This window comes from Mytilus trossulus, chromosome 11, assembly GCF_036588685.1.
Source record: "Mytilus trossulus isolate FHL-02 chromosome 11, PNRI_Mtr1.1.1.hap1, whole genome shotgun sequence".
Lineage (NCBI taxonomy): Eukaryota > Metazoa > Mollusca > Bivalvia > Mytilida > Mytilidae > Mytilus > Mytilus trossulus.
Window position 1 is genome coordinate 38380950 of NC_086383.1, and position 25373 is coordinate 38406322.

At 33.2% G+C, this 25373-nt stretch overlaps 2 protein-coding genes across 2 annotated transcripts; one reads left to right on the plus strand and one right to left on the minus strand.

Moving 5' to 3' along the window:
• Positions 1-4345: 4345 nt before the first annotated feature.
• LOC134690348 (uncharacterized) lies at positions 4346-10198 on the minus strand. The gene is made up of 3 exons (XM_063550313.1): positions 9822-10198; positions 8007-8183; positions 4346-4756 (listed from the first exon to the last, which is right to left on the minus strand). Exons 1-3 carry the CDS (start codon positions 10129-10131, stop codon positions 4512-4514), a joined length of 732 nt encoding a protein of 243 aa, XP_063406383.1. The 5' UTR covers positions 10132-10198; the 3' UTR covers positions 4346-4511.
• Positions 10199-15406: 5208 nt separating this feature from the next.
• LOC134690349 (uncharacterized) lies at positions 15407-24479 on the plus strand. Its single transcript, XM_063550314.1, has 5 exons — positions 15407-15464; positions 19017-19073; positions 21614-21777; positions 22956-23042; positions 24023-24479. The coding sequence occupies exons 2-5, from the start codon at positions 19025-19027 to the stop codon at positions 24371-24373; spliced, it is 651 nt and encodes a 216-aa protein (XP_063406384.1). The 5' UTR covers positions 15407-15464; positions 19017-19024; the 3' UTR covers positions 24374-24479.
• The last annotated feature ends 894 nt before the right edge of the window (positions 24480-25373 follow it).

The window sequence follows — 25373 nt, forward strand, 5'->3', positions numbered from 1 at the left end:
AACCTAGCTAGCGTTCATCTTCTAGAGTACTCCGGTATCATACAAAAGATCTTGGTTTATACAAGTATGGGTCTAAACAATGATATATAATGGTGAAGTTGAAATCATCCCTTCGTAAATTTTACGGACGCCATCACAAGTTTGTTGACCGTTATGGAATAACCGTTTCACAAGTGATATCGGATATGTTCCTTACGTTGTAACTACAATCCTCTTCCCTTTCATGAATGTGCTCTACCGAATTAGACTATTTACCGGATGTGTTATCACATAAGCAACACGAGAGGTGCCACATGTGGAGCAGGATCTGCTTACCCTTCTGATGCACCTGAGATCACACCTAGAATTTGATTGGGTTCGTGTTGTTTATTCTTTAGTTTTCTATGTGTCATGTTTTTCTGTTTGCCTTTTTCATTTTTAGTCATGGCGTTGTCAGTTTGTTTTATATTTTTGAGTTTGACTGTCCCTTTGGTATCTTTCGTCCCTCTCTTATATAACTTCCATTAATATTTTTGCAAGGTTTCCATGTTTATATAACTTGCTTATATGAAAATATTTTGTTTTAGTTATACTAATAGAATGCACACACACTTTTATTTTAATGCATTCAAAAACAATTATGTTATTCTAATATATGTATTAGAAAAGAACATTTAATCCAAATGACCCACAGAAAATATAATCTTGTAGTTTGCTTGAATGATTGTAAAATGGATGATTCGTTTTTCTTTCAAAACTCCTGCATATATACCCAACTTTAGAATACAAAATATATACTATATGGATGGAGGGTTCCGGCATATTTTATGTCAAAAAGGGAGTAAGTCGTTTGCATAACAACTTGATGTTATGGCCTTTACATTATTGACTTGATGGGCAGTGCATCTTGTTTTCTGTATTGTTAAATCATTGCCCTTCAGTTAATTAGCACTCTTTTGTGAAAATGTTCGTAGAATTGAATTACCTGAACATTTACATTCTTAGTGGTATGTTTGTTGATTAAAAAGATTAATGTTATATCGAAATATATCAACTTGTAAAATAAATAAATTATTAAAATATGTATCCATTACAACTAAGAATAGATAATAGATAAAGACAACTAAAAAACACATTAAACATTCTCAAACGTTTAAGGGGTTATTAAAATTGAGAAAGGAAATAAGGGATGTGTCAAAGCGACAACAACCCGGCCATAGAGCAGACAACAGCCTAAGGCCACCAATGGGTCTTCAATGTAGCGTGAAACTCCCTCACCTGGAGGTGTCCTTCATCTGACCCCTAAACAAATATGTATACTAGTTCAGTGATAATGGATGTAATACTGAAATCCGAACTCTACAAAAACAACTAAAATTAAAAATCATACAAGACTAAGAAAAGTCAGAGGCTCCTGACTGGGGGCTGGCGCAAAATTGCAGCGGGGTGTAACATGTTTTTTGAGATCTCAAACCTCCACCTATACCCCTAGCCAATGTAAAAACAATTAACGCACTTATATGCCCATTAAAACTTAATTTAAAGGAAGTCTGAGTCCGATGTCAGAATATGAAACAAAAGAAAATAAACAAAACGACAATAATACATATATAACAACAGACTTCTAGCAGTTACTAACCTGCCAGCTTCAGACCTCAATCAAACTGATTGAAAGATTATGTTTTCATCATAACAATATCAGGCACATTCCTCCTGTTAGGGGTTTAGTATTATACCATCATGAAATATATGAGAAGAACAGAACCCGTGTCATGCCAACAACTGGTTTTAGAATAAATGTGTTTAATTCCGATGCAAAGACCGTATGAATGAATCAATATTAAAGCCAAAATATGCAATATTTAATGACCTGACAACAGTATCGTACATATATCCTTTTAAATAAGTCTGTTTAAAGGTTTTATTAGCTTTCGATGTGAAGACTGACATTTTTGTGATTTGTAAAGAATATTACCATAAAAGATTTGATGTGAAATACTTGAACGTATAAGATGTCTGCATGTTGAGTTATATTTACGAATTATTACCTCATACAGGTGATAAAATTTAGTAAAGGTTTTGACAAGTTTGTGATATCGACAACCCTGGTGTTATAATTTTTTCAGTAATACATAAATTTCTCTCGCTAAAATCTAATACGTTGTTACATACACGACCGATTCGAACAAGTTGAAATCTATAAACAGCATAAGATGTCATAAATAACTTGATATAGGGTTGCTGCTCACAGGAAAGATTTTAACCCAAGTGATGACGTTGAAATCGTCCCTGATAAAAATGTAACGGGTTGATCTATTTTTGGGATGACGACAAATATGTTCTTATTGTAATGAACACAGTCGAATTAGACATATCCATGCGTTGGCATTTACACGAGCAACACGTTATTTGCCAAATGTGAAGCAATATCGCGTTACCCTTCAGGAGAACCTGAGACTTCTCCCGATATTTTCTGGGGTTCGTGTCGCTTAGTCTGTCGATTTTTATGTTGCATGTATACTGTTTACTAAGCTGTGTTTTATTTAGATTTTTTTGCCATTGGGCTGTAGGTAGGGCTTCGACTAATGAGCCATTGCTATCTTTCGCCTTTTTGTTGAGTTAAGAAATACACCTCCCTTATGCAAACCCTAGATCCTTGTCACGTATGGCTTCACAGTTTTGACATTATTTGTAATATACGGCTTTGAATTGCAATTAGTTTGGCCTTAAAAATTGCCAAAAGCCACACAATTTTTGAAGAATTATCTTGTGCAGTTAATTGGTCCAGTGGATTTCATTTCTACAATGATCAGTGAAATATATCAATGAAATTTTCGAAATCATAATTCGAAATTCAAGAATGTGTCTCCAGTATTGCAAGCTTCTGTTTTTGTTTACGTTGTTTCAAGTTCATTTACAAAATGCAGGAACATATTAACAAGCAATATATATATATATTTTCAATTTAGACTCGTATGTATATATATATACATAAGTACGTCTGAGTCAGTGACAACTCTACAACAGATGTATCCATCGGATCGCCATTGATGTTTAGACGAGTTGTATATACATTATGTACACAGCCATGTATCACCATCATTGATGGCGATCCGATGGATACATCTCTTGTAGGGTTGTCACTGACTCAGACGTACTTATGAATATAATTATTTTCTGTGACTGTATCTAACATTAATTTGTAGGATCCTTTACTATAGATAATTTAGCTGATCTGTAACAATAACATCTTCATGCCTTATATATCATGAACTGTAGTACGCCGCTAGATTAAAACTGACGTGGAAAGGTAACACATGCCCACCGGAAGCTCTTTTTTTGAGAGCCCAGGTGGTCGTGTGGTCTAGCGGGACGGCTGCAGTGCAGGCGATTTGGTGTCACGATATCACAGTAGCATGGGTTCGAATCCCGGCGAGGGAAGAACCAAAAATTTGCGAAAGCAAATTAACAGATCTAACATTGTTGGGTTGATGTTTAGACGAGTTGTATATACATTATGTACACAGCCATGTATCACCATCATTGATGGCGATCCGATGGATACATCTGTTGTAGGGTTGTCACTGACTCAGACGTACTTATGAATATAATTATTTTCTGTGACTGTATCTAACATTAATTTGTAGGATCCTTTACTATAGATAATTTAGCTGATCTGTAACAATAACATCTTCATGCCTTATATATCATGTACTGTAGTACGCCGCTAGATTAAAACTGACGTGGAAAGGTAACACATGCCCACCGGAAGCTCTTTTTTTGAGAGCCCAGGTGGTCGTGTGGTCTAGTGGGACGGCTGCAGTGCAGGCGATTGGGTGTCACGATATCACAGTAGCATGGGTTCGAATCCCGGCGAGAGAAGAACCAAAAATTTGCGAAAGCAAATTTACAGATCTAACATTGTTGGGTTGATGTTTAGACGAGTTGTATATATATATATATATATATATATACATAAGTACGTCTGCGTCAGTGACAACCCTACAACAGATGTAGCAAATTTACGTACTTATATATATATATTCAACCAATATAGACAATCCTCAAGTGAATCTGCTACTTTGTTAGACGAGGGTACGGAATCGGGGGAGTTGTGGTGAATGGAACACATTCCAATCGGCAATCATCTGGTAAATCCGCAACTTCTAGATGAAGGTACGGAATCGACCGTTCTGTGAAGAATGGAACACATTCCCACCGGCAATTCTCATGTGAATCCTTAACTTTGTTAGATTAAGTACGGAATCGGCCAACTTGTGACGAAAATTAAACCACTGTATCAATGAGTTACGATACTTCTGGCACGATAAAGTAAAATTTTAATATTCAAAGTGCGAGGCTGGCGAGTACTTTGCATAATTACATTTGTACAATTGAGAGACGGGAAATACCGTTGTACAAGAGGTATAGTGGTGGAATTTTGGTTCTTTGATAATAGTCGTAGACAAAGTTTTACCTTCAATGTCAAAGAGTTGCAAAAAGTTGTGTTTTATTAGTGTTAGATATACATTTTATGTATCGTCATTGTATTTATATTCACAGATGAAAGAGCACTTATTGTCATCAACTAAACTGTACCATTTGTACTTTAAAGATCGGAACATACGTATAAATGTTCCATTTGATTCCGGTTGACCTTGAGCCCATTTTGAATACAGCATACTGGTCCCATCATTAAATGTCCATTGGTGTGATGAGCTTAGCATGCTTGTTCCCTGAATACAGATGGCGTTATTGTACACAAGACCAATGTCAGCTGAAATTTTAAACATAATTATGATTGAACTAAGCAAAAAAAACATGGTGTTGAAATAATTTTTTAAAAATCTCTGCATTTGGAAAGGTTTATAGTTATCATGCCTCAGTTTTGTCAGTTGTGTTTTGCACATGTTTATAAACTTTTTTCTATGATTTGTTTTTGATTTCTTGTCATGGCATTGACAGTTCGTCTTTGACCTTCAGTTAAAATATTCCTTTGGTATATCCCATCTCTCTTCCATTTGTTGCTTGCGATTATATTATTGATCCAAATATTATAATCGTTAATAATTTGTTGGTTTTTTTTCTTTGTGTTTTTTTCAGATTGTTCAATCTTTAATTTCCATTAAATATAGATCGTTGTTTATCTTTTAATTGTTTACTATTTGTCTGTCCTACATGTTCTTACATTTTTTGTAATGCAGTCCTGTCATATGAATAAAATGTATTTCGTATAGTGTTATATTTAACATTGCCTTAAAATCGCGAGGTTTGGCTAGCCACAATAACAGATTAAACCCACCATTTTTCTTACTATGTGCTGTACCAATACTGAAAAATGACAGTTTTTATCTTATAGTTCGTTTCTGTGCATGGAGCTTTGATGTGGGGTTTTTTTGCACTTTAGTTTTTTTTTTTTAGTTTCTTTCTTTTCCATTTATATTTGATATGTGTCCGTCGGTTTTAGTTTGTAACCCGGATTTGTTTTGTCTCTATCGATGTCTGACTTTCAAACAGCGGTATACTACTGTTGTCTTTATTTATCGTGTTTGCCAATGCATTTAATTTTCTGACTATTAAACGTGGACGTCTCTTTGTTATCTACCGTCTTTCCCTATTGAAACAGTTATGATAACAGAGTAACCTCATAGTGACGTTTCGAATCCCAAGATGAGATGAAATATAAAAGTCACTTTTCAATTGCAAATTCACAAGCTCAAACGAATGAAAAATAACTGTCATATTCATAACTTGGTAATGGCATTTTCTTATGTAGAAAGTTGTGGCTTGATACTGGTTTATAACTAGCTAAAACTTAAATGGCAAACACATAACATTCAACAATAAGGGTTTGGACAATATAACATCATAATCAGCCAAACTAATTACCAATAGGTCTGCTAGAAAAACTGTGTTCTTATCTCACAGTTTAATTTAATGATTTCGTGAGTAATTTTTGTGTACATTTTTCAAAAGTAGAACAACAGGATATTGTTAGTTATCTTAGTGTAACCAGGGGTGTACAGAAAATCACACCGTTGTTGACAATACTTACACCCTGGGGCGCATCCCCTGATTATATAGATGTAACATTATTTCGACGTTGATTTTGCTATTTATTGTAAAATGTTGTAAAATACATTTTTTGGGATATTACAAAAAAAGGGGTTCTTTTGATTTTTTAGGGGGGAATGGTGGAGGGGCGGCTGTTTTTTTTTTTTCACCTCAAATTGACATTTCTCCCTTATTTTGGCAAAATTTTATTTATCCTGGGGTGAACAAGGATACGTTGGTATACACACCGGGGTAATTAACCAATCAGATTGCAGGGATTTTGCATAAGAAATAACGTTTTATTCGGGTCTTAGCCATACGTGTAGTATATACTGTGACTATCTCCTGGGCCATAAACTACACATAAATTTACATATTATCGTCGATCGGATCATCTCAACGAGATTGATTTTCTCGCTTAAACCGGTACAGCGAAAGCAGAAAGCAATTCTGTACATATCATAGCAATCGCGTAGGTATGACCAATGTTAATCGCTATTTTACCTATGACGACGTTGTCAATGCCATGTCAATTGCATTAGCAGCGACACGTGCGTTCTTGGTTTCTATCGAAACTTTTCCTTCTCAAGCGAGTAGCATGTTATGAAAAAGTATCGTTTTACTCTGACATTCTTTAGTGATCTGTATAGTTTAGGAATACGTCACATAGTCACATATGTAACGATGACGTTTGTAAGATTTAATTACAAACGTCGTATATACCCTGCCCGTTTTACGATAATATATACTGATATATCTGTGTTGTTATCTAAAACAACTGTAATCCGTAATGTGTATGTTATATTTTGGTCTTTAACAACAATTTACAAAAAATAAAAAAAATGTTGTCTTCTTTACCATTCATTTACCTTGGTTGGTACACTAAGAATCCGACACATCGCTGATCCCAAGTATCCAATGGTGTTATGTTATGTTAAGAAATTATATGAAACCTACCATATTCTTTTGGAAAATGACTCTATCTAGTTGAAGGGTGATTTCCATGCGTTTAGTTGTGTTGTTATGTTTTATTTACTTTCACTTTTTTTTTTTCGAAATTCGAGTTCAGTATTTGTGTTAATTATTTTTTTTTTTTGTAAGCATATCTTAACAACTATCATTTACTCTAATTGTATTTAGAATTTCTGTTTTCGGTTTATTGAAAATTACAAAATGTTATTTGGTTATGCAGTGTTGACCCTCAGACTTTCTCAATTTCTACAAACGTTTGTTATTAATAAAACCAGTAATCCTTTTTTGAGGGATTAGTATAGCTAATGTTTCCGCCGCCCGTGTGATGATTAATCTTTAGTTTAAACATATTTTATTGTCTAAATATACAATAGGATTGGATACAAATTATAACAACTTAAGATAATCCTCTCCATATAAGTACAATATACAAAATCTTTCAAGAACGGCTTTTTGTACTCAGACTCAGCTATCAATGAATCAAAGTACTTGATTTGATACTTTTAGGTCAATATGCCAGTCCAGGTACTGAATAAAAATTATGACCGAGACCCCAGATTAGTCAACTTAACAGTGTATACAGAACTATTTTAGTTGTTCTCGTTCTGAATGTCAAGGATATATAAGTCACTTGGTGTTATGAAATAAAATTGAGAATGGAAATGGGGAATGTGTCAAAGAGACAACAACCCGACCATACAAAAAAAACAACAGCCGAAGGTCACCAACAGGTCTTCAATGAAGAGAGAAATTCCCGCACCCGTAGGCGTCCTTCAGCCGGCCCCTTAACAAATATATACTAGTTCAGTGATAATGAACGCCATACTAATTTCCAAATTGTACATGTTGTACACAAGAAACTAAAATTAGAATAATACAAGACTAACAAAGGCCCGAGGCTCCTGTCTTGTGATAGACGCAAAAATGCGGATCAGAAAACTTGGATCAGATATTTTTGAATATAACGTTTAACCGACTTTGTTTTTAATAAAAAGGAATACCTGTGATTGTTTCTATGTAGGATTGTCTTTCTTCAGAATCGACCCTCACAAGATCTTCGTTAGGTTCACTACATATCGAAGCAATGCTAGAATCGTTAGCATTTATTGCTGGTCCAAATTTATAGCAAAGATCATGATATCGATAGTAAAAGAAATCAGGCTTGCATCGATTAGAGTCTGCTGAAATTTAAAACTACATTTTGTAATGTGCATATCTCAAAAATCGTCTTTCATCTTTCTTTTTCTTTTTTGGATTATAAGTTAGTATTCGTTAATGAGTTTTTATTACTTTTCTGCAACAAGTTTTCTAACAAAGAATATATAGTTTAATCAATATAAGTCAAAACGTGTTTTTCTTGAAAATTTAATCAGAAACATCTAAAATTGAGAAAGGAAAAGGGGAATGTGTCAAAGCCACAACAACCTGACCATAGAGCAGACGACAGCTGAAGGCCATCAATGGGTCTTCAATGTAGCGAGAATTCCCGCACCCGTAGGTGTCCTTCAGCTGGCCCCTAAAATATGTATACTAGTACAGTGATAATGGACGTCATACTTAACTCCGAATTATACACAAGAAACTAAAATTAAAAATCATACAAGACTAACAAAAGCGGAGGCTCCTGATTTAGGACAGGCGCAAAATTGCGGAGGGGTTAAACATGTTTATGAGATCTCAACCTAGAATGAATTTAAGGTGGTATGGGTGTCTTTCGCCATCTTGAATTGTAAAAAAAACAGAGAATCTAAGGTCCATATTTTCCATCAAGTTAGCAAAATTTGATGCATGAATGCAATATTTAATGTGAATTTTCATTTAAAAGAACCAATTTATAAGAATATAACTTAGAAATATTAAATTTTTACAAGTGTAGATTATTTTTGGTTGTTTTTTGAATATTTTCAAATTGGCATTTTAAGGGGAGGTAACACTAAAACAGTGCATTTTCTGAAGGACTCTACATGAAATTTTCCTATTTTGTCTTTTAGCCGGAGAAACGTACGGTGACCTTATCTTTTCTTTTGATATTCTAAAAGCATTGTCTGAAAGCTATCTTTTTTTTCTAATTTGTTATAAGATTCTATCATTTTGTTTAGTTTCTATTCACAAAATGGTGCTTTTTCCTGTATAATCCATACAAAATTTGTCATTTCGTCACAACCTGTAGCTTGAGAAAATGCCCGGTGACCTATCTTTTTTATAACATTTTTGAACATGTATCAATAGATACTACATTTTAACAAAGTATGAACAAATTCTATCATTTTTATTTTAGACTCCCATACCACCTTAAATGGAGTTTATGCTTGGATGTGTATATATAATATATGTTTTGCCACCACTTACCGCAAATAAAAGTAGCATATGCCAAATTTTGTGTTGATATATAGAATTCAATGCTGAAAAAAAATTAAGGGAGACAACTCTTTAAATCAGTTATACGTTTTAGAAAGTTACACTGTAATCTAAGCATTTACCTGAAACAGATTGGAAATAATATATTAACCTAGAAGAATATAGTTCTGAAAATGGTTGACACAAACGTACTGATTTTAAGAGTTATTTCCCTTAACCTAGGTTTCTATCCTTAAAAAGATAAATTGTGTATTAAAAAAAATCCCTAAAGATATAAATGACGATAGAAATAGAAATATTTCGCGATTTTATGTGAATGCAATCTTTGTTACAATGGGGTTTTTTTTGTCAGCAGAATACTTTATAATTAATTACTACTCAGTTTTGTATCTTTATTGTTGTTTACTGTTAAATTATACTATTCAATATGATGAATAACGATTTATCCTTCTACTTACGGACAAAGGTAATGTAAAATTTCCATCCTGCTCCAGACTGCGACCGGATTGTATACGTAAAAGGATCTTCATGTAGGATACACATGTTCGATAATCCATTGTAAAAATAGGACACACAACGAGCCTGGTTTAAACAATTCATTGAGCAATGAATTAAAGTTTCTACTTTAGATATGTGAAGAGATTTTGCATCTTCGTAGGTGTCGTCATAAGCCTCTACATTTAGTGAGAAGATGTCTTTTGCAACTGTTCCTGCAATGCAGTTGAAATACAACAAAGCACAAATATAAATGCAGTTCTTGGACACCATGTTATCTCAGAAAATAAACATCGTGTTGTATTTATGACTTCTCTAAGCTTATATATGATTTGTTCGTTTCTTTTCCGTTTTTGATTTGATTTTTTATTTGGTTGCTCGTTCAATATTACAATTACCAAACGGAAATGGTAAAACAAATATTGTATAGATCTTATATTCATACAAGGTGGATTAAACGCTTTCAAACTGACAGAACAATTTACTTCTGGACTTTTTAATCCCGTATTTCTAATTAAAATTCAATAATATCCATTATCAGATTAAATATTGTATGCAATTTGATGCTGTCGTTATTGACATTTCAACGCTCTCAAAAGTTAAATCACAAAAGTACTGCATGAACTCCGAGGAAAACTTAAAACGGAAAGCCATTATTGTGTTAAATAAAATAACGAGGAAGGTACTATGTAATTAAACTAATAATTTTTAATAAGATAAATTATAAAAGATTGTTACGAAACCGACACATAATCTCATTTTCATCATTTTTTTTAAATCTAATCTCAGATGTGTAAAGGAGAAAATCCTTTTTATTCAAATTTTAGTATTAATAATCTCTAAACTTCAATATGATTCTTGTATTAATGCACTGAAATGTAATCTACATTTAAGTTATTATATTTCATAATGACTTGAGATGTCATGAAAAGTTTAGTAGTATGCTTCCAATAATACACAGGAATACATTGTATACTAACATGTTTGTTTATGTGTTACTTATTTGTTTTCCGTTCATTTTTTTTTTACATAAATAAGGCCGTTCATTTTCTCGCTTGAATTGTTTTACATTGTCTTATCGGGGCCTTTCATAGCTGACTATATGCGATATGGGCTTTGTTCATTGTTGAAGGCCGTACGGTGACCTATAATTGTTAATGTTTATGTCATTTTGGTCTTTTGTGGATAGTTGTCTCATTGGCAATCATACCACATCTTCTTTTTTATATTAAGTGTTATTATCTTATTCAAGCACGGGGATGATATGAGAGGGCCCTCATGGGGTTTTTGATTATGTGATTACTTGGCCGTTTTTTTAATGATTATTTGATTATTAAGCCAAATATTTCATGATTATTTGATTACCGAGGACTGTATTTTAGTTTATGATTATTTGATTACTAAAGATAAGCAAATATTTAATGATTATGTGATTATATTGGCAAAAAAATGGTGATTATGTGATTACTAGGACACCCCCCCCCCCCCCCCCATGAGGGGCCTCTATACTCCACTGTTGATTGGCGAGACATGACTATTTTAGTAGAGACTAAGGTTGAATATGAAAAATCAGATACCAACATTAACATGCGTTCAATGCCATTTTGTCTAAAAAAAAAAAAAAAAGACTAATGGTCGACACTCAAAGCGAAAAAGTTTCAAACGCCATAAAAAACACCACACAATGAAACGCATCGAGGACTCGAAATTTCAAAACTATTGCCATATACAGATAAGATAACTATCTAGTATTTCGTTAAACCCAAAATTTTTTAAATATTTTATTTTAAAACACAAGTGCTGACTATTAAAAATGATACAAGGGATGAACATATTGGATATGTCGGACTTGGGTGTAAGCGTAATGCGTGATTTACACGTGAACACCAAATCATTTTGTGCGAAAACAGGAAATGAGGTCGATCACGGAGTACCGGATTCTGACAAACAATAAGCGTGACCTGGGATAAGACCCCCTCCCCTGAAAAATTGAGACCCCCTATTGAAATAGGACGTGTGAGAATATTTGTCATTGTCTGACTAAAGCTATATGGCGATTGTTAATGTAAAATGTAGGTATATGCCTAGTATATGAAATACATGCAATGATGCAAGTATTAAGAAATATTTCAATTGTTTATAAAGAGAAAAAAAACATTTTGTGTCACAGTATAGAAGAGAAAAACTAATGAGTTGGTGCTTAATACTTCGGCAAAATATCAATTAGCAGTGCCAGTAACGTAGAACTTGTAAAATAAATCAAAGAAACAGTACCAATAATATACATACGATGTAAGCTTCATCAGCGACACTCGAAACCAATCAAAACCAAAGCAAAATGAAACATGTAGTCGGAAAGCATAAAACATGCTTACATATCAAACTGTTGGACAACTCTGACTGAGTCAATGTTTTTATTTAATAAAACGGTGTGAATGGTTTTCGATAAAATTTCACAGTAACTGGTTGTGAAACATTCGAAGATGTAACATACACAAGCATTGGCTTCGACCCAGTAGTGCACATATTCATAAGGTGTTTTATTTTTTATTCGGTCGTCCACTCAAAAGTAAGTAGTGGCACCTTAATAAAGTTCAAAGAATGCTTAACAAAATGCCCTAAAAAAAAAGTATGGCACGCAAAAAATGTCAATGGTTGTGCCAAATCTTGCAGTACTCATGTTTATATTGAATGCCAAAGGAGACAGCTATCCACCCAAATTCAAATGAAGTGGATGTAGGCAATAAAACATTCAACTAGTATGGCGTTCATTATCACTGGACTAGTATATATTTGTTTAGGGGCCAGCTGAAGGACGCCTCCGGGTGCGGGAATTTCTCGCTACATTGAAGACCTGTTGGTGACCTTCTGCTGTTGTTTTTTTATTTGGTCGGGTTGTTGTCTCTTTGACACATTCCCCATTTCCATTCTCAATTTAAACATTGAGAAAAATCCCATACCGCTATTAAAAGATCAAACATAAATATATGAAACGATTAAGTTGAGATTACGAACGGATTAAGATAGAACAAAAAGTTTACGAAAAACAAATATAATGACAGAGTGAGACATGAACTAATACCAACCACTGGACTATATGCTCCTGAATGTGGACAGACACTCAATCTTTTGACAGCTTCCAAAGTGCTAATTTTAAACCTTTTTCAACTGGACAAAATCACTACTTTCATTTAAAATTCTGGACCAAATTTTTTTTACACTGTAATGTCACCCCCTACTTGCAATTTGAGGTATTAAACATGGAGAAATAAATTTGGAAGGGATATAAATATTAATGGCAAGTAACACTAAGGACTATATTTCGGCGGTCTCGGACCAGTAGGATTTTATAATCTAAGTACGATAATCATACTAACTAATGAAACTTCGCCAGGTTTTATAGTGTACACTTTTCCCGTCATTTAAACCAGAAAGTTCGCTAAAATAAGGCTAAACTAAAAGTGAGAAATAGTTTTGCTATTTTAGATAATGACTACTATGTACAAATACATTCAATATTTAAAAATTGTATTTTGGATTCCATTGAAAATGCTCATAAACATTATTATTGTCAAAAATTTGCTAGTTGATAATGGCTTTATATTTTTGGTCTCAATGGAAACATGATGTAAAAGGCTCTGCATTCATCCGCAAAATAGAAAACTAAAGCAGATGCGTCAAGAGATAAAGCGTCTTTGTTTTTATAAATTACACTAATTAACTGTACTCTGCATTTAGATATTTATAAAAAAAAAATAAGAGATGCTACATGTGTACCTTTGCGGCCCCTTTTGTATTAGTGGGAAAAAAACTTCAGTACGCTCAATGTCCCACCGACCTTTGGAAAACACTGAAGCTCTTCTGCAACTAAGTATTAGCAAAGACATATGCATGAAACAGTAAACAGCTATGATTGCCTTAAAGTTAACACATCTCTTAAGGATGTTCGCTGCTCAGTTTCAAAATAAATAACTTTTCATAAAACTAGTGTGTATTGATAGGGAATACATTAAGGAATCAAAATAGCAGAAAACAATAAAGGGGTGCATGCGCTTGTTTTCGAGATATTAGCCATTGGAATTTTAGCGGGAAAATGTTTTCTCTTGATTTTTCATAGCTTTATCATTGACCAGTTCAAGTGCTCAAATACTATTAAAAAATAAATAAAATTGTATAAGACTTTCACAAATGACTTATTATTATACATGTAAAAGATTTACAAAAAGAAAAATGGGGGTCCATGGGGAATTTTTTTAAGGCATTAAAATGGATAAAACCAGAGGATTCCGAAAATCTGACAAAACATACAAATCATGACAAGCAGACATCCTTAAGCCGATAAACGCAGCCTTTATAATTACTCTCTCTCTCTCTTTTATTGAATGTCGTTAACGTAAGACGTGTTTTTGTTCATACGCTAGTCACAACGCCAAAACTAAAGTATAAAGACGAGGGCCATATCGTAACATACGGCCCTTAAGGGTGTACTTAGGTGATCTAAGGTGAAATTTAATAAATTAAGAATTCAAAATTGATAATTTTGAGTTGGAAGAGTATTAATTAAGGATCAAAATAAGCTAAAAATATTGACCTCCTTTTTAGATATTTGATTTATAAAATATGGCGGGGAAAGGCTGACTCGGACTTTTACTTATATTTGCGTTGGTATCATTTGGGTCTCAAATGAAAAAAAAGAAAATCAAGAATCTGCTAAAATTTTGATAAAAATTACCTATTATGAGCTATTTTAGTCTTATGTTAAGAGATAAATAGGTGTTATGGGGCAAAATGCTTTACCTTGTATCGTATGGAAAAACACTAAGGAGTCGTAACATTTTACACTTATTCCAAAACCTCACCTTTGTACATTATTAAAAAAGAAAGAAAAAAAAATGCTTGAAATAATTTAAGCCAATAATGGTGTATAGACAAATAATTTACCGCGCCTCCCTCCCTCCCGAAGTTAAGTACATTATTCTTAATATTTTAGTTTTACTATTTATTCTTTATTGTGTCCTGTAATTCTCTATTCTGTAATATCCTCAAATGTTCCATAAGCTGTTGTTATTCAAATGATTTTGTTGAATATTGATGCCCGAAATAAATATAATTAATAAAACCTTAATTTCTAAATTCAAATTTGAATTTTGCACATTTTCTTTTCGAAAATCTATTTTCTTTTTTAAAAGTCAAAATCAAAATAGAAAAGCGTTCTGATAGATAAAGGAAGATGTGGTGTAAGTGCCAATGAGACATTTCTACATCCAAATAACAATTTAAAAAAAGTAAATCATTATAGATCAATGTACGGCCTTCAACACGGAGCCTTTCTCACACCGAACAACAAGCTATAAAGGGCCCCAAAATTACTAGTGTGAAACCATTCAAATGCTACGACATTACCATGCTTTCAATTTAAAAATGAAATCAATTGAACTTTCCATATGGACAAATATGATATCTTTGCAATGTTTAAAAATTCGGAATACAATGAATATAAAAAGTGCATGTTCCGTGTCGAAGAGTTTTGTATGTATTGATTTTAGTTGTTTTTAAATGTTTGTATTCAAGATTTAAATAAACAAAGATATCACACTGTTGTGCAGGTTAGTTATTTTCACAATTAAAACAGTTTTACTAAATAATATGTATCAGAAAAAATGTTTAATCCTTTATAAGGCTCAGATAATATTAGTAATCATGAATTATAAAGTATACGATATATATATATATATATATATATGGGAGGTTTTTTAAACGGAATTAACAGTCTGTTCTTTGAACGGAACCCCCTTTTTTATGATAATAAAATTCATTCCTGAAGAAGAAAATAACTATGACCAAATTAATATGTTTCAGTTATTTATAATGGCAACAGTAGTATACCGCTGTTCAAAACTCATAAATCAATGGACAAAAAACAAAATCGGGGTAACAAACTAAAACCGAGGGAAACTCATTAAATATAAGAGGAGAACAACGACACAACACCGAAACGCAACAGCACACAGAAACGGAACAAGCAACAGACAAAACACCACGTTTTGATATCACCGTGTTTATTAATTAATTCATAACATCAGTTCTTTCGTGAAATCGTCCTGAATATGCATGAAATATTTGCCACTGAACGTTAAGCAACCAACAATCAATCAGTTCTTTCGTGTTGAATTTATGTTATTTTCATCAATGCTGATTAATACGTACACTTGTAATAAATATAGTTAACAAAAGTGAATGATCATAGGAGTTTGAAGTACGCGGCCGGACGGTTCGTTATTGTTTATTCGATATTCCATATCCAACCGGTTGCTAGCAGCCGGTACGTTATTCAAAATTTCTAATTTATGTACAATAAAAAATCTAAACATTCATTTGGATACGAAATAGTTAAAAAGAGATTAAAATAAGTGATGTGGTAATCTGTTTATGTCCAATTCAAGTTATGGTAAATTCTCGTTCTGAAATATAAACCTCTATGTAAATAAAATATTGCTCTTCATGGAATATATATATATATTTGTTTACATAAAATATACATGTTATCAAATGTGTGCTTATAAAAGATGGTATTTCAAGGAACAAATACAAACGGCCACTATAGCAAGATTTGATAATACAAATAGAACATCTTTGGACAGAAAAAGAAACCGATATTTCGATTGATTAATTATTAAGTATATATACAAGAAATGTGGGCACAGGGCGTTAGCTATATCTTCTAGATCTTGATTTCTCTATCTTCATTTGTATACTATTATATAATAATCTAATCGCAGAAGTTATGGTTAATATTCACTGTAAAAGAGGCGAAAATACCAAAAGGATATGCAAACTCTTAAAACGAAAACAAAATGGTACATGTACTACCCGTTCAAAGAATTAAAACGACCAAAGAAACAGTTAACATAACACAAAATTTCATACCGGTTTTCCTTTATTTTGGCTCACCTGGCCCAAAGGTCCAAGTGAGCTTTTCTCATCACTTTGCGTCCAGCGTCCGTCGTCGTCCGTCGTCGTTAACTTTTACAAAAATCTTCTCCTCTAAAACTACTAGGCCAAACTTAACCAAACTTGGCCACAATCATCATTAGGGTATCTATTTTAAAAAATTGTGTCCGGTGACCCGGTCAACCAACCAAGATAGCCGCCATGGCTAAAAATAGAACATAGGGGTAAAATGCAGTTTTTGGCTTATAACTCAAAAACCAAAGCATTTAGAGCAAATCTGACATGGGTTAAATTGTTCACCATGTCAAGATCTATCTACCCTGAAAATTTCAGATGAATCGAACAACCGGTTGTTGGGTTGCTGCCCCTGAATTGGTAATTTTAAGGAAATTTTGCTGTTTTTGGTTATTATCTTGAATAATATTATAGATAGAGATAAACTGTAAACAGCAATAATGTTCAGCAAAGTAAGATTTACAAATAAGTTAACACAATCAAAATGGTCAGTTGACCCCTTTAGGAGTTATTGCCCTTTATAGTCAATGTTTAACCATTTTTCGTAAATCTTAGTTATCTTTTACAAAAATCTTCTCCTCTGAAACTACTGGGCCAAATTAAACAAAACTTGGCCTCAATCATCATTGGGGTAGTGAGTTAAAATTGTGTCAGTTGATCCGGTCAACCGACCAAGATGGCCGCTATGGCTAAAAATAGAACATTGGGGTAAAATGCAGTTTTTGGCTTATAACTCAAAAACCAAAGCATTTAGAGCAAATCTGACATGGAGTTAATTTGTTTATCAAGTCAAGATCTATCTACCCAGTCATTTTTAGATGAATTGGACACCCCGTTGTTGGGTTGCTGCCCCTGAATTCGTAATTTTAAGGAAATTTTGCTGTTTTTGGTTATTATCTTGAATTATATTATAGATAGAGATAAACAGTAAACAGCAATAATGTTCAGCAAATTACGATTTACAAATAAGTCAACACGACCAAAAAGGTCAGTTGACCCCTTTAGGAGTTATTGCTTTTTATAGTTAATTTTTAACCATTTTTCGTAAATCTTAGTAATCTTTTACAAAAATCTTCTCCTCTGAAATTAGGTGGCCAACTTTAACTAAACTTGGCCACAATCATCATTGGGGTATCTTGTTTAAAAATTGTGTCCATTGACTTGATCAACTATTCAAGATGGCCGCCATGGCTAGAAATATAACATAGGGGTAAAATGCAGTTTTTGGCTTTTAAATCAAAAACTAAAGCATCAAGAGCAAATCTGAAACGGGTTATATTGTTTATCAGGTGTAGATCTATCTGCCCTGAAAATTTCAGATGAATCGAAACAAACCGTTGTTGGGTTGCTGCCCCTGAATTGGTAATTTTAAAGAAATTTTGCTGTTTTTGGTTATTATCTTGAATAATATTATAGATAGAGATCAACAGTTAACAGCAATAATGTTTAGCAAAGTAAGATTTACAAATAAGTCAACACGACCGATATGGTCAGTTGACCCCTCTAGGAGTTACTGCCCTTTATAGTCAATTTTCAACATTTTTCATAAATTGTAGATTTTTCGAAAATATTTTCCACTGTTATTAATGGGCCAAGTTCATTATATATAGAGATAATTGTATAGCAACAAGAATTTTAAGTAAAGTAAGATCTACAAACACATCACCATCATCAAAACACAATTTTGTTATGAGTTTATCTGTGTCCATTGTTTAATATGCACATAGACCAAGGTGAGCGACACAGGCTCTTGAGAGCCTCCAGTTTTACATGTTCTTAAAATGCACACTCTTTATACAATCAATCTTTACTTATAGTTATATTAGTCTAATGAATATGTCTCAAATATGTTCGATATAGAACTTACGCGTAAATATCAAGCCAGGGGACACCACTCGTCAGTCTAAGATCGTCTGCTAGTAAGTAAGTTTTTACAACACCCGTTGTAATAATGTAAAGGTCATGTGAATAGTCATGCATATCTTCAGCATACATTTATCAGAAGAAAACTTATATTGATATAAGAGCCTAGCAAATCAACATAAATTGCATTGCAGATTTAAAATCAAAATACTTTGTTGGGTGTCTACTATGTGAATGACTTGTAATGTTCTACATGTTCTAACATTTGGCTAATATTTATATTTACTTTTTCACCAGTTTAAGCATAACATTGGTTTTTTTTATTACAGCAAATGCAATGTATCAACCTCCAGGCTCACAGGGAGAGTACAAGACACCTAACAGAGGTACGCATGAGTAAACTATCATTCAATTTCAGGGGGAGATATTTTTTTTTAGCTGATTCAAAATCGATTTGTTTTGTTTCTGTTTTTTGTTTGTTTGCAAGCTTAAAGGCCTTTCCATAACCTCCAATATTCGGCACATTCATTCAGTGTCCATACCACTTGACTCTTTCGCTATATTTGTTTACGTGCTATACCCGCATTTGTTTGTCCTTTTGCTATAGATTTTCTTTCAACTTCCACATAGTTCAATAACTCGATGATCAATAGATCTACGGTGGACTGGGGAAAAGAAAAAATAGTAACTCTTGGTTCTCTTACAAATACATGTAGCAGTAAAATAATTGTCGAAGATAAATTACCGTTTGGTTGTGCGTGATATTAAAATTCGCACCCACGTCCAGTCAGAATGGTGATGTCAAATTCTATGCAAGACTCTCCTTACTTTAAAAATCCTAGCAAAAATTTTCTGTATATTTTTGGCTCATTAATCTAGTTGCACCTGTTTAAAGGTACAAGTCTTGTATTACAACTCCAGTTGCAGGTAAAAACATGGAAGGAAATTAAAAAGTCCATTTTTTACTAATTTTGTTTATTGATGCCATTTAGGCGTGAGAGATGAACAAGAACGCTGCCACGCGTCCATTCAGTGCGAGGACGTCAAATTCGAAATTTCGTGTAGAGAGATTGTCATGCTCTACACAAGCAAAATTTGTTCACATGAATTTCACATGAATCTCACATGAAATTTATAAAAACTGATTTCATGTAAGTTTCACGTATAAGACCGTTTGAGATTAAATTCACGTGAAATTGATGTGAGTGAAATTTGCCTGTGTATGCACGTTAATATCCCTTGCAGAACCACTTTGCGGGGTCTGTATATGGCATGTTGCAAGTCAGAATATTTTTTTATTTGGATTCTTACTGTTTAACAGTATATGCTGAATCGAAACATATGATATAGATTTTTAAAAATCTTACATTTTTTGGGGAATATCAATCCAGGAAAGTGTGTCTTCCTTTTGAAGCCGGAAATGCATAAATTTCTTTCACACTAAATAATGTCATATGATAAATCGGTATTATGTAATCTAACTCAAAGTAGGAGAGGTATTTAAAAGATGTAAGACTTCTTTGAGATGGAGAACAACACCAAAAACGTACATGTAGTTCTTTCGCTTTTTTAAAATGAGTTGTTGACCATTTGACGATAACTTGTCATTTAAACAAGTGTTACATATTTAATTGATTGCCATAAAAGATATACAACATGTATAATAATAACACATACACCAATCAATATCTAGACATAATCGGGGCCTTTTATAGCTGACTATGTGGTTTGGGCTTTGCTCATTGTTGAAGGCCGTACGGTTACCTATAGTTGTTAATGTTTGTGTCATTTTGGTTTATTGTGAATAGTTGTCTCATTGGCAATAATACCACATCTTTTTTTTTTTTATAATACTGACTTATGAGACACTGTCATTGAAGGATACCCTATATCTTTTGTTTTGTATTTCTAGGTACGAACACTATAAGCCACTATAAAAAAAAATCCATTAAAAACCATCATGATGCTAAACACGTACTTTCTTATTTTGATACTTAGTTAATTTTGTAAGCGCAGTCTGAGTATGGCTTGTCTATTATTTTTATCAATGGTTACCGAATGTGTTATCACATTAGCAACACGACGGGTGTCACATGTGGAGCAGGATCTGCTTACCCTTCCGATGCACCTGAAATCACCCCTAGTTTTTGGTGGGGTTCGTGTTGTTTATTCTTTAGTTTTCTATGTTGTATCATGTGTACTATTGTTTGTCTGTTTGTGTTTTTTTTATTTTTAGCCATGGCGTTGTCAGTTTGTTTTGGATGTATGAGTTGACTGTCCCTTTGGTATCTTTCGTCCCTCTTTTGCAACGTGCTATATAATAAATTTACTTGCAACACTGATATAATTTCGTGCATCCGAAGAGATATTCCGGCTTTATTGTTTATAGAGATATCTCACGGATTAAAAGGTTTTAACGCCAGGAATGTATTTATACATATACATGTTTGGGAATATATGACTAAAAGTGACCTTAAATGATAGTAATCAAATTTATCTCAGATCACCTTTGTCAATTAAACTCACCATATATACCAGGATGGAAATTTTATAATTATATTAATATGCAAAATTTAGACCTGGTATCTATGATGAGTTTATTTATAAAGTAAGAAATGTTTATGCAGTTGAAACGTTTGACTTTTCAAAATCAACAACGGGCTGTTTTGAAATAGATGTTAGTCATCACAATCTACGTACAGACTAATGAACTTATAATACGCTTGGACGACTAACGATCTACAAGCAGTGGTTATCTACCAGTGCTGGTATAATTATAATAGCATTTCTCAATTTAGGATTTTTTTTAAATTTTGAACTGGTTCGATGAAACAAAAAGAAACAGTTGAGTGTTCTTAATGTAATTTTCAATACCTCATGAGTTATTGCTTGTATTCAGTCAGAGGATATTATTTGTTATTTTCAGGTTTACGACGTGAAGCCTTCCGCTCGCACTTTTTACTGTTTATTGTTGACACTATTATAATGACTGGACTTCTTGTCTGCGGAATAATCGGAGTAATCTGGATGAACGGAGAGTTATATTCCACACCTCCTTTCTATGTGGCATCTTTTGTAGCTGCAACAGTTGTGAGTTTTAAAAAAAATCATCACACACGTGTTAATTTTAAAAATATTTCGGGACTTCATAATAACTAATAACATATGAAGAATTATCCGAAATGTATTACCTACACATGTTTAAATTAATTCTGAAAGCAGGGAAACTCATAAGACAATTACAATCAAAACCAAGGAGTAAACAAAGACTCACAAAACCAAAGACATTTACATCAACAGTTATAATAAATAATTTAGAAACAACACGAACTCCACTAAAAACCGAGAGTGAAACCAGGTGCTCCGGAAAGGGTAAGCATTTCCAGCACCGTATACAGCACCCGTCCTGTTATTTCTTAAATTGTTCAGTCCGGTAATGATGGAAGGCTATTATGACTGAGGAAGAATATCAGATATGATTTCTGACACACTTTTGTCATCATGGCCAATCATCTCATAATGACGACCGTACAATTTCTTGAATGATGACCTTAATTTGATTGATTCATAGCCCTGTCTTAGCAATTGTTGAGAAAGCAGTATTCCATAAATTTGTTGTTTGCTGTTATGTTGTCAACATTAGCATTATATTTTAAATCGTCATAATTTCATGTATCGGAATATTTTTAGCTGGCAAACATTAATGTGCCATACATTGGTGACCAAACTCAAATTCTGAATCCTTCAAAAGACCGCCTTTATAGCATGTATGAGTATCTATGTATCGCTTTAACAACAAGTCACCTCGATGCTGATAACGCATATACATGTACAGGAAAAGTTATCAATAATTGTTTTGTATTATATTTTGTTTTGATCTCCTTGTGGCTTTCCATGCAAAGTATCAATGTCATATAAGATTTAAAATTCGATATCTCGATAATTTTTCAACAATTCTGGATTTGTAAGTCTTTATGATTTTTAATATTATATCATTTATATGTTTTTAAGTATGACGTTTATTTTCAATGAACTAGTACACATTTTTGTTTAGGGGCCAACATAAGTCCATCCCAAGATGGGAGATTTACTCGTTTTGTTGAAGACCCGTTGGTGGCCTTCGGCTGCTATCTGTTTTTTGGTCATGATGTTATCTTTCACACATTCCCCGTTTTCAGTTATAATTTTATTTGGTATTTCGGACAATCTCATGATGTTCTACACAAAATGATTTTGAACACATTTTTTTTTTATATTTGTCTGTATAGGTAATGGCCAAAGCAACTGTTGGTGGATGTTTCTCTGTCCAAGGTCTGTTTGTGAAGGAGAAGCCAGATGAACCGGAAACAGCATTAGTAAGTTAATTTTCTGTATGACTATATTTAATGTTCGCTTAGTTCTTCTGATAGCCATTTCTCTCGTCTATTGTATGGAAACTACAGTTCAAAGAGAACCCGGTTACACATTGTTTCTGTTACAACACTTAATAAATAGATGAAATAATCATTTTAAATCATCATTTTTCTATCTATTGCGCAATTTATTTATCAGATACACATTGTTTAATATTTTGATAAGAAGTCAAATGGCACCATGATCTATACATAGCAAAGGTCCCTACTGAATCCGGTTTTATTGTCTTCCTAGTGCCAGACGTCTACCCAGTGCCAGACCCTCATGGGTAGTCATGGTCGTTAAAATAAGTCGCCGTACGGTCTTTCGATCTTGAACTTACAAGAACAGTATGAGGTCAGATTTTTCTCTTTCAAGAAAACCTTATACGACTGCGATTCGAAAGGCTGTCATTTTCGGTTCGGTTTTGCCTCGGGCGTTTAGTAATTAATATACAATTGAAACTGACTGCAGACAAAACAATTAGAAAAATGAGACCAAAACAACATGAACTCGTTTATCATTAATTTGGGAATGAACTCTTAATTTTATATTTAAACTTATCGTAAACTAGACATGAAATAAAGAAAGTTGTGTCTGAGTATCATGAAAGCAAGATTTGTGCTGATAATTTACACTAAATGATATATTTCGAACGTAGCCATTCAAATTATACATGTATATGTAATCGAAGCATAATTATTGCCCTTAAACCCGTAGTTATCATATTTATAATCGCCAGCCATGCATTTTATTCTACGTAATCTTGTTGTCCATAAATCATGAGCATGCATCAAACATATATTCAACTTTTAATATTTGTAAATTTGTTGTTTTAAAAAAAAAAGCACGCATTTAGCTTGAGTAACATAATATAATCGATTAAACAGTGCTCACATACACTAGCTCAGCATACTAAACAAATATGTCTTTTCCTTTGCAGGTAATACTCCACCTGATTCTATCAGTTATATCAATGCTTGGATATTTTGTTGCAATTGTTGTATTTGGCGCTTCGAGGGTTCTCGAATCATGCGCAAGTTCTAATGACACACCCGGATGTTCCAATCATGCACAAGTATACAAAGCATTAGGAGCGATAACTCTTGTATTAATTTTAATAAGCATTGCTTTAACATGCTTTGGAATTTATCTATTTGTTCGATTTGGAAAAGAATTTGGTGTTTCGCCGTACAAGAAGTCTAAATGGCGGAAGGATCCACCGAGATCTGTTTCTAAAACTATAAGCGTGCATCACAATGAAGTACATGATGACATGAAAGATTTCGTGTAGAGTTTTTATAATTACTTATTAGTAATACATAAGTATACGGCCATTTAATGCACATGATTTGATTTATATTTAATTTATAAAATTACATACATGTACACCTACAATGTTTTTTCTTGCATATCGATATTTAATATCATTGTCCTTTTTTGGATACATATTTCTCCAAGTTTTAAAGTTTTAAATAATTTCTTGGCTTTTAAGGATTTTTCCCTGGTGAAGATCAATTTAGAAAAGTGATTCGGAAGCTTCATGATGGATATTTTCATGTTTTCATGTTTTTAGCTAGATACAGAAATAGTGATATAAAAAATCGTAAACGCAAGATAAGAATCCGTATATAGAAATCAGTAGGACTTTTCCGTTCCCTTTACATTAATAACATTGAGAATGAAAACGGGGAATGCGTCAAAGAGACAGTCGGACAAAAAAGAGGAGACAACATACCTAACCAAGAATGGGTCTTCAACTAAGCGAACAAATTTCACATCCAGAGCCAGGCTTCAACTGACAAATACACATATTGTATACCTTCAGAGATAACGATGTGATCCAAGGCTCCGTGTTGAAGACCGTTTTCCTTTAATGGTTTATTTAACAAATTGTGACTTGGATCATAGAGTTGTCTCATTGGCACTCATACCACATCTTCTTATATCTATCACACTTTCTACTAAATATATAAATGAATCAAAATTTAAAAACACATGCAAGGGCTTCCTGACTTGGAACAGGCGCATGAATGCGGGGGTTTAACTTGTTTTTGGTATCTCAACCCAACCCTATAACTCTAGTCAATGTGGAATGAACAAGTACATGTGACAATACGCAATTTAAACTCAGTTCAAAAGAAGTCCGAGTTCGATAGTAGAGTAATATCCTACTTAAAACATGCATTTCCTTATGTAAAAAATGGTGTAACAAACCTGGTTTTATGGCTATCGCACGTGTATGTCAGCTGCATGGCATTCCATAAATATTGACAACACCGTGTTAGAAAACG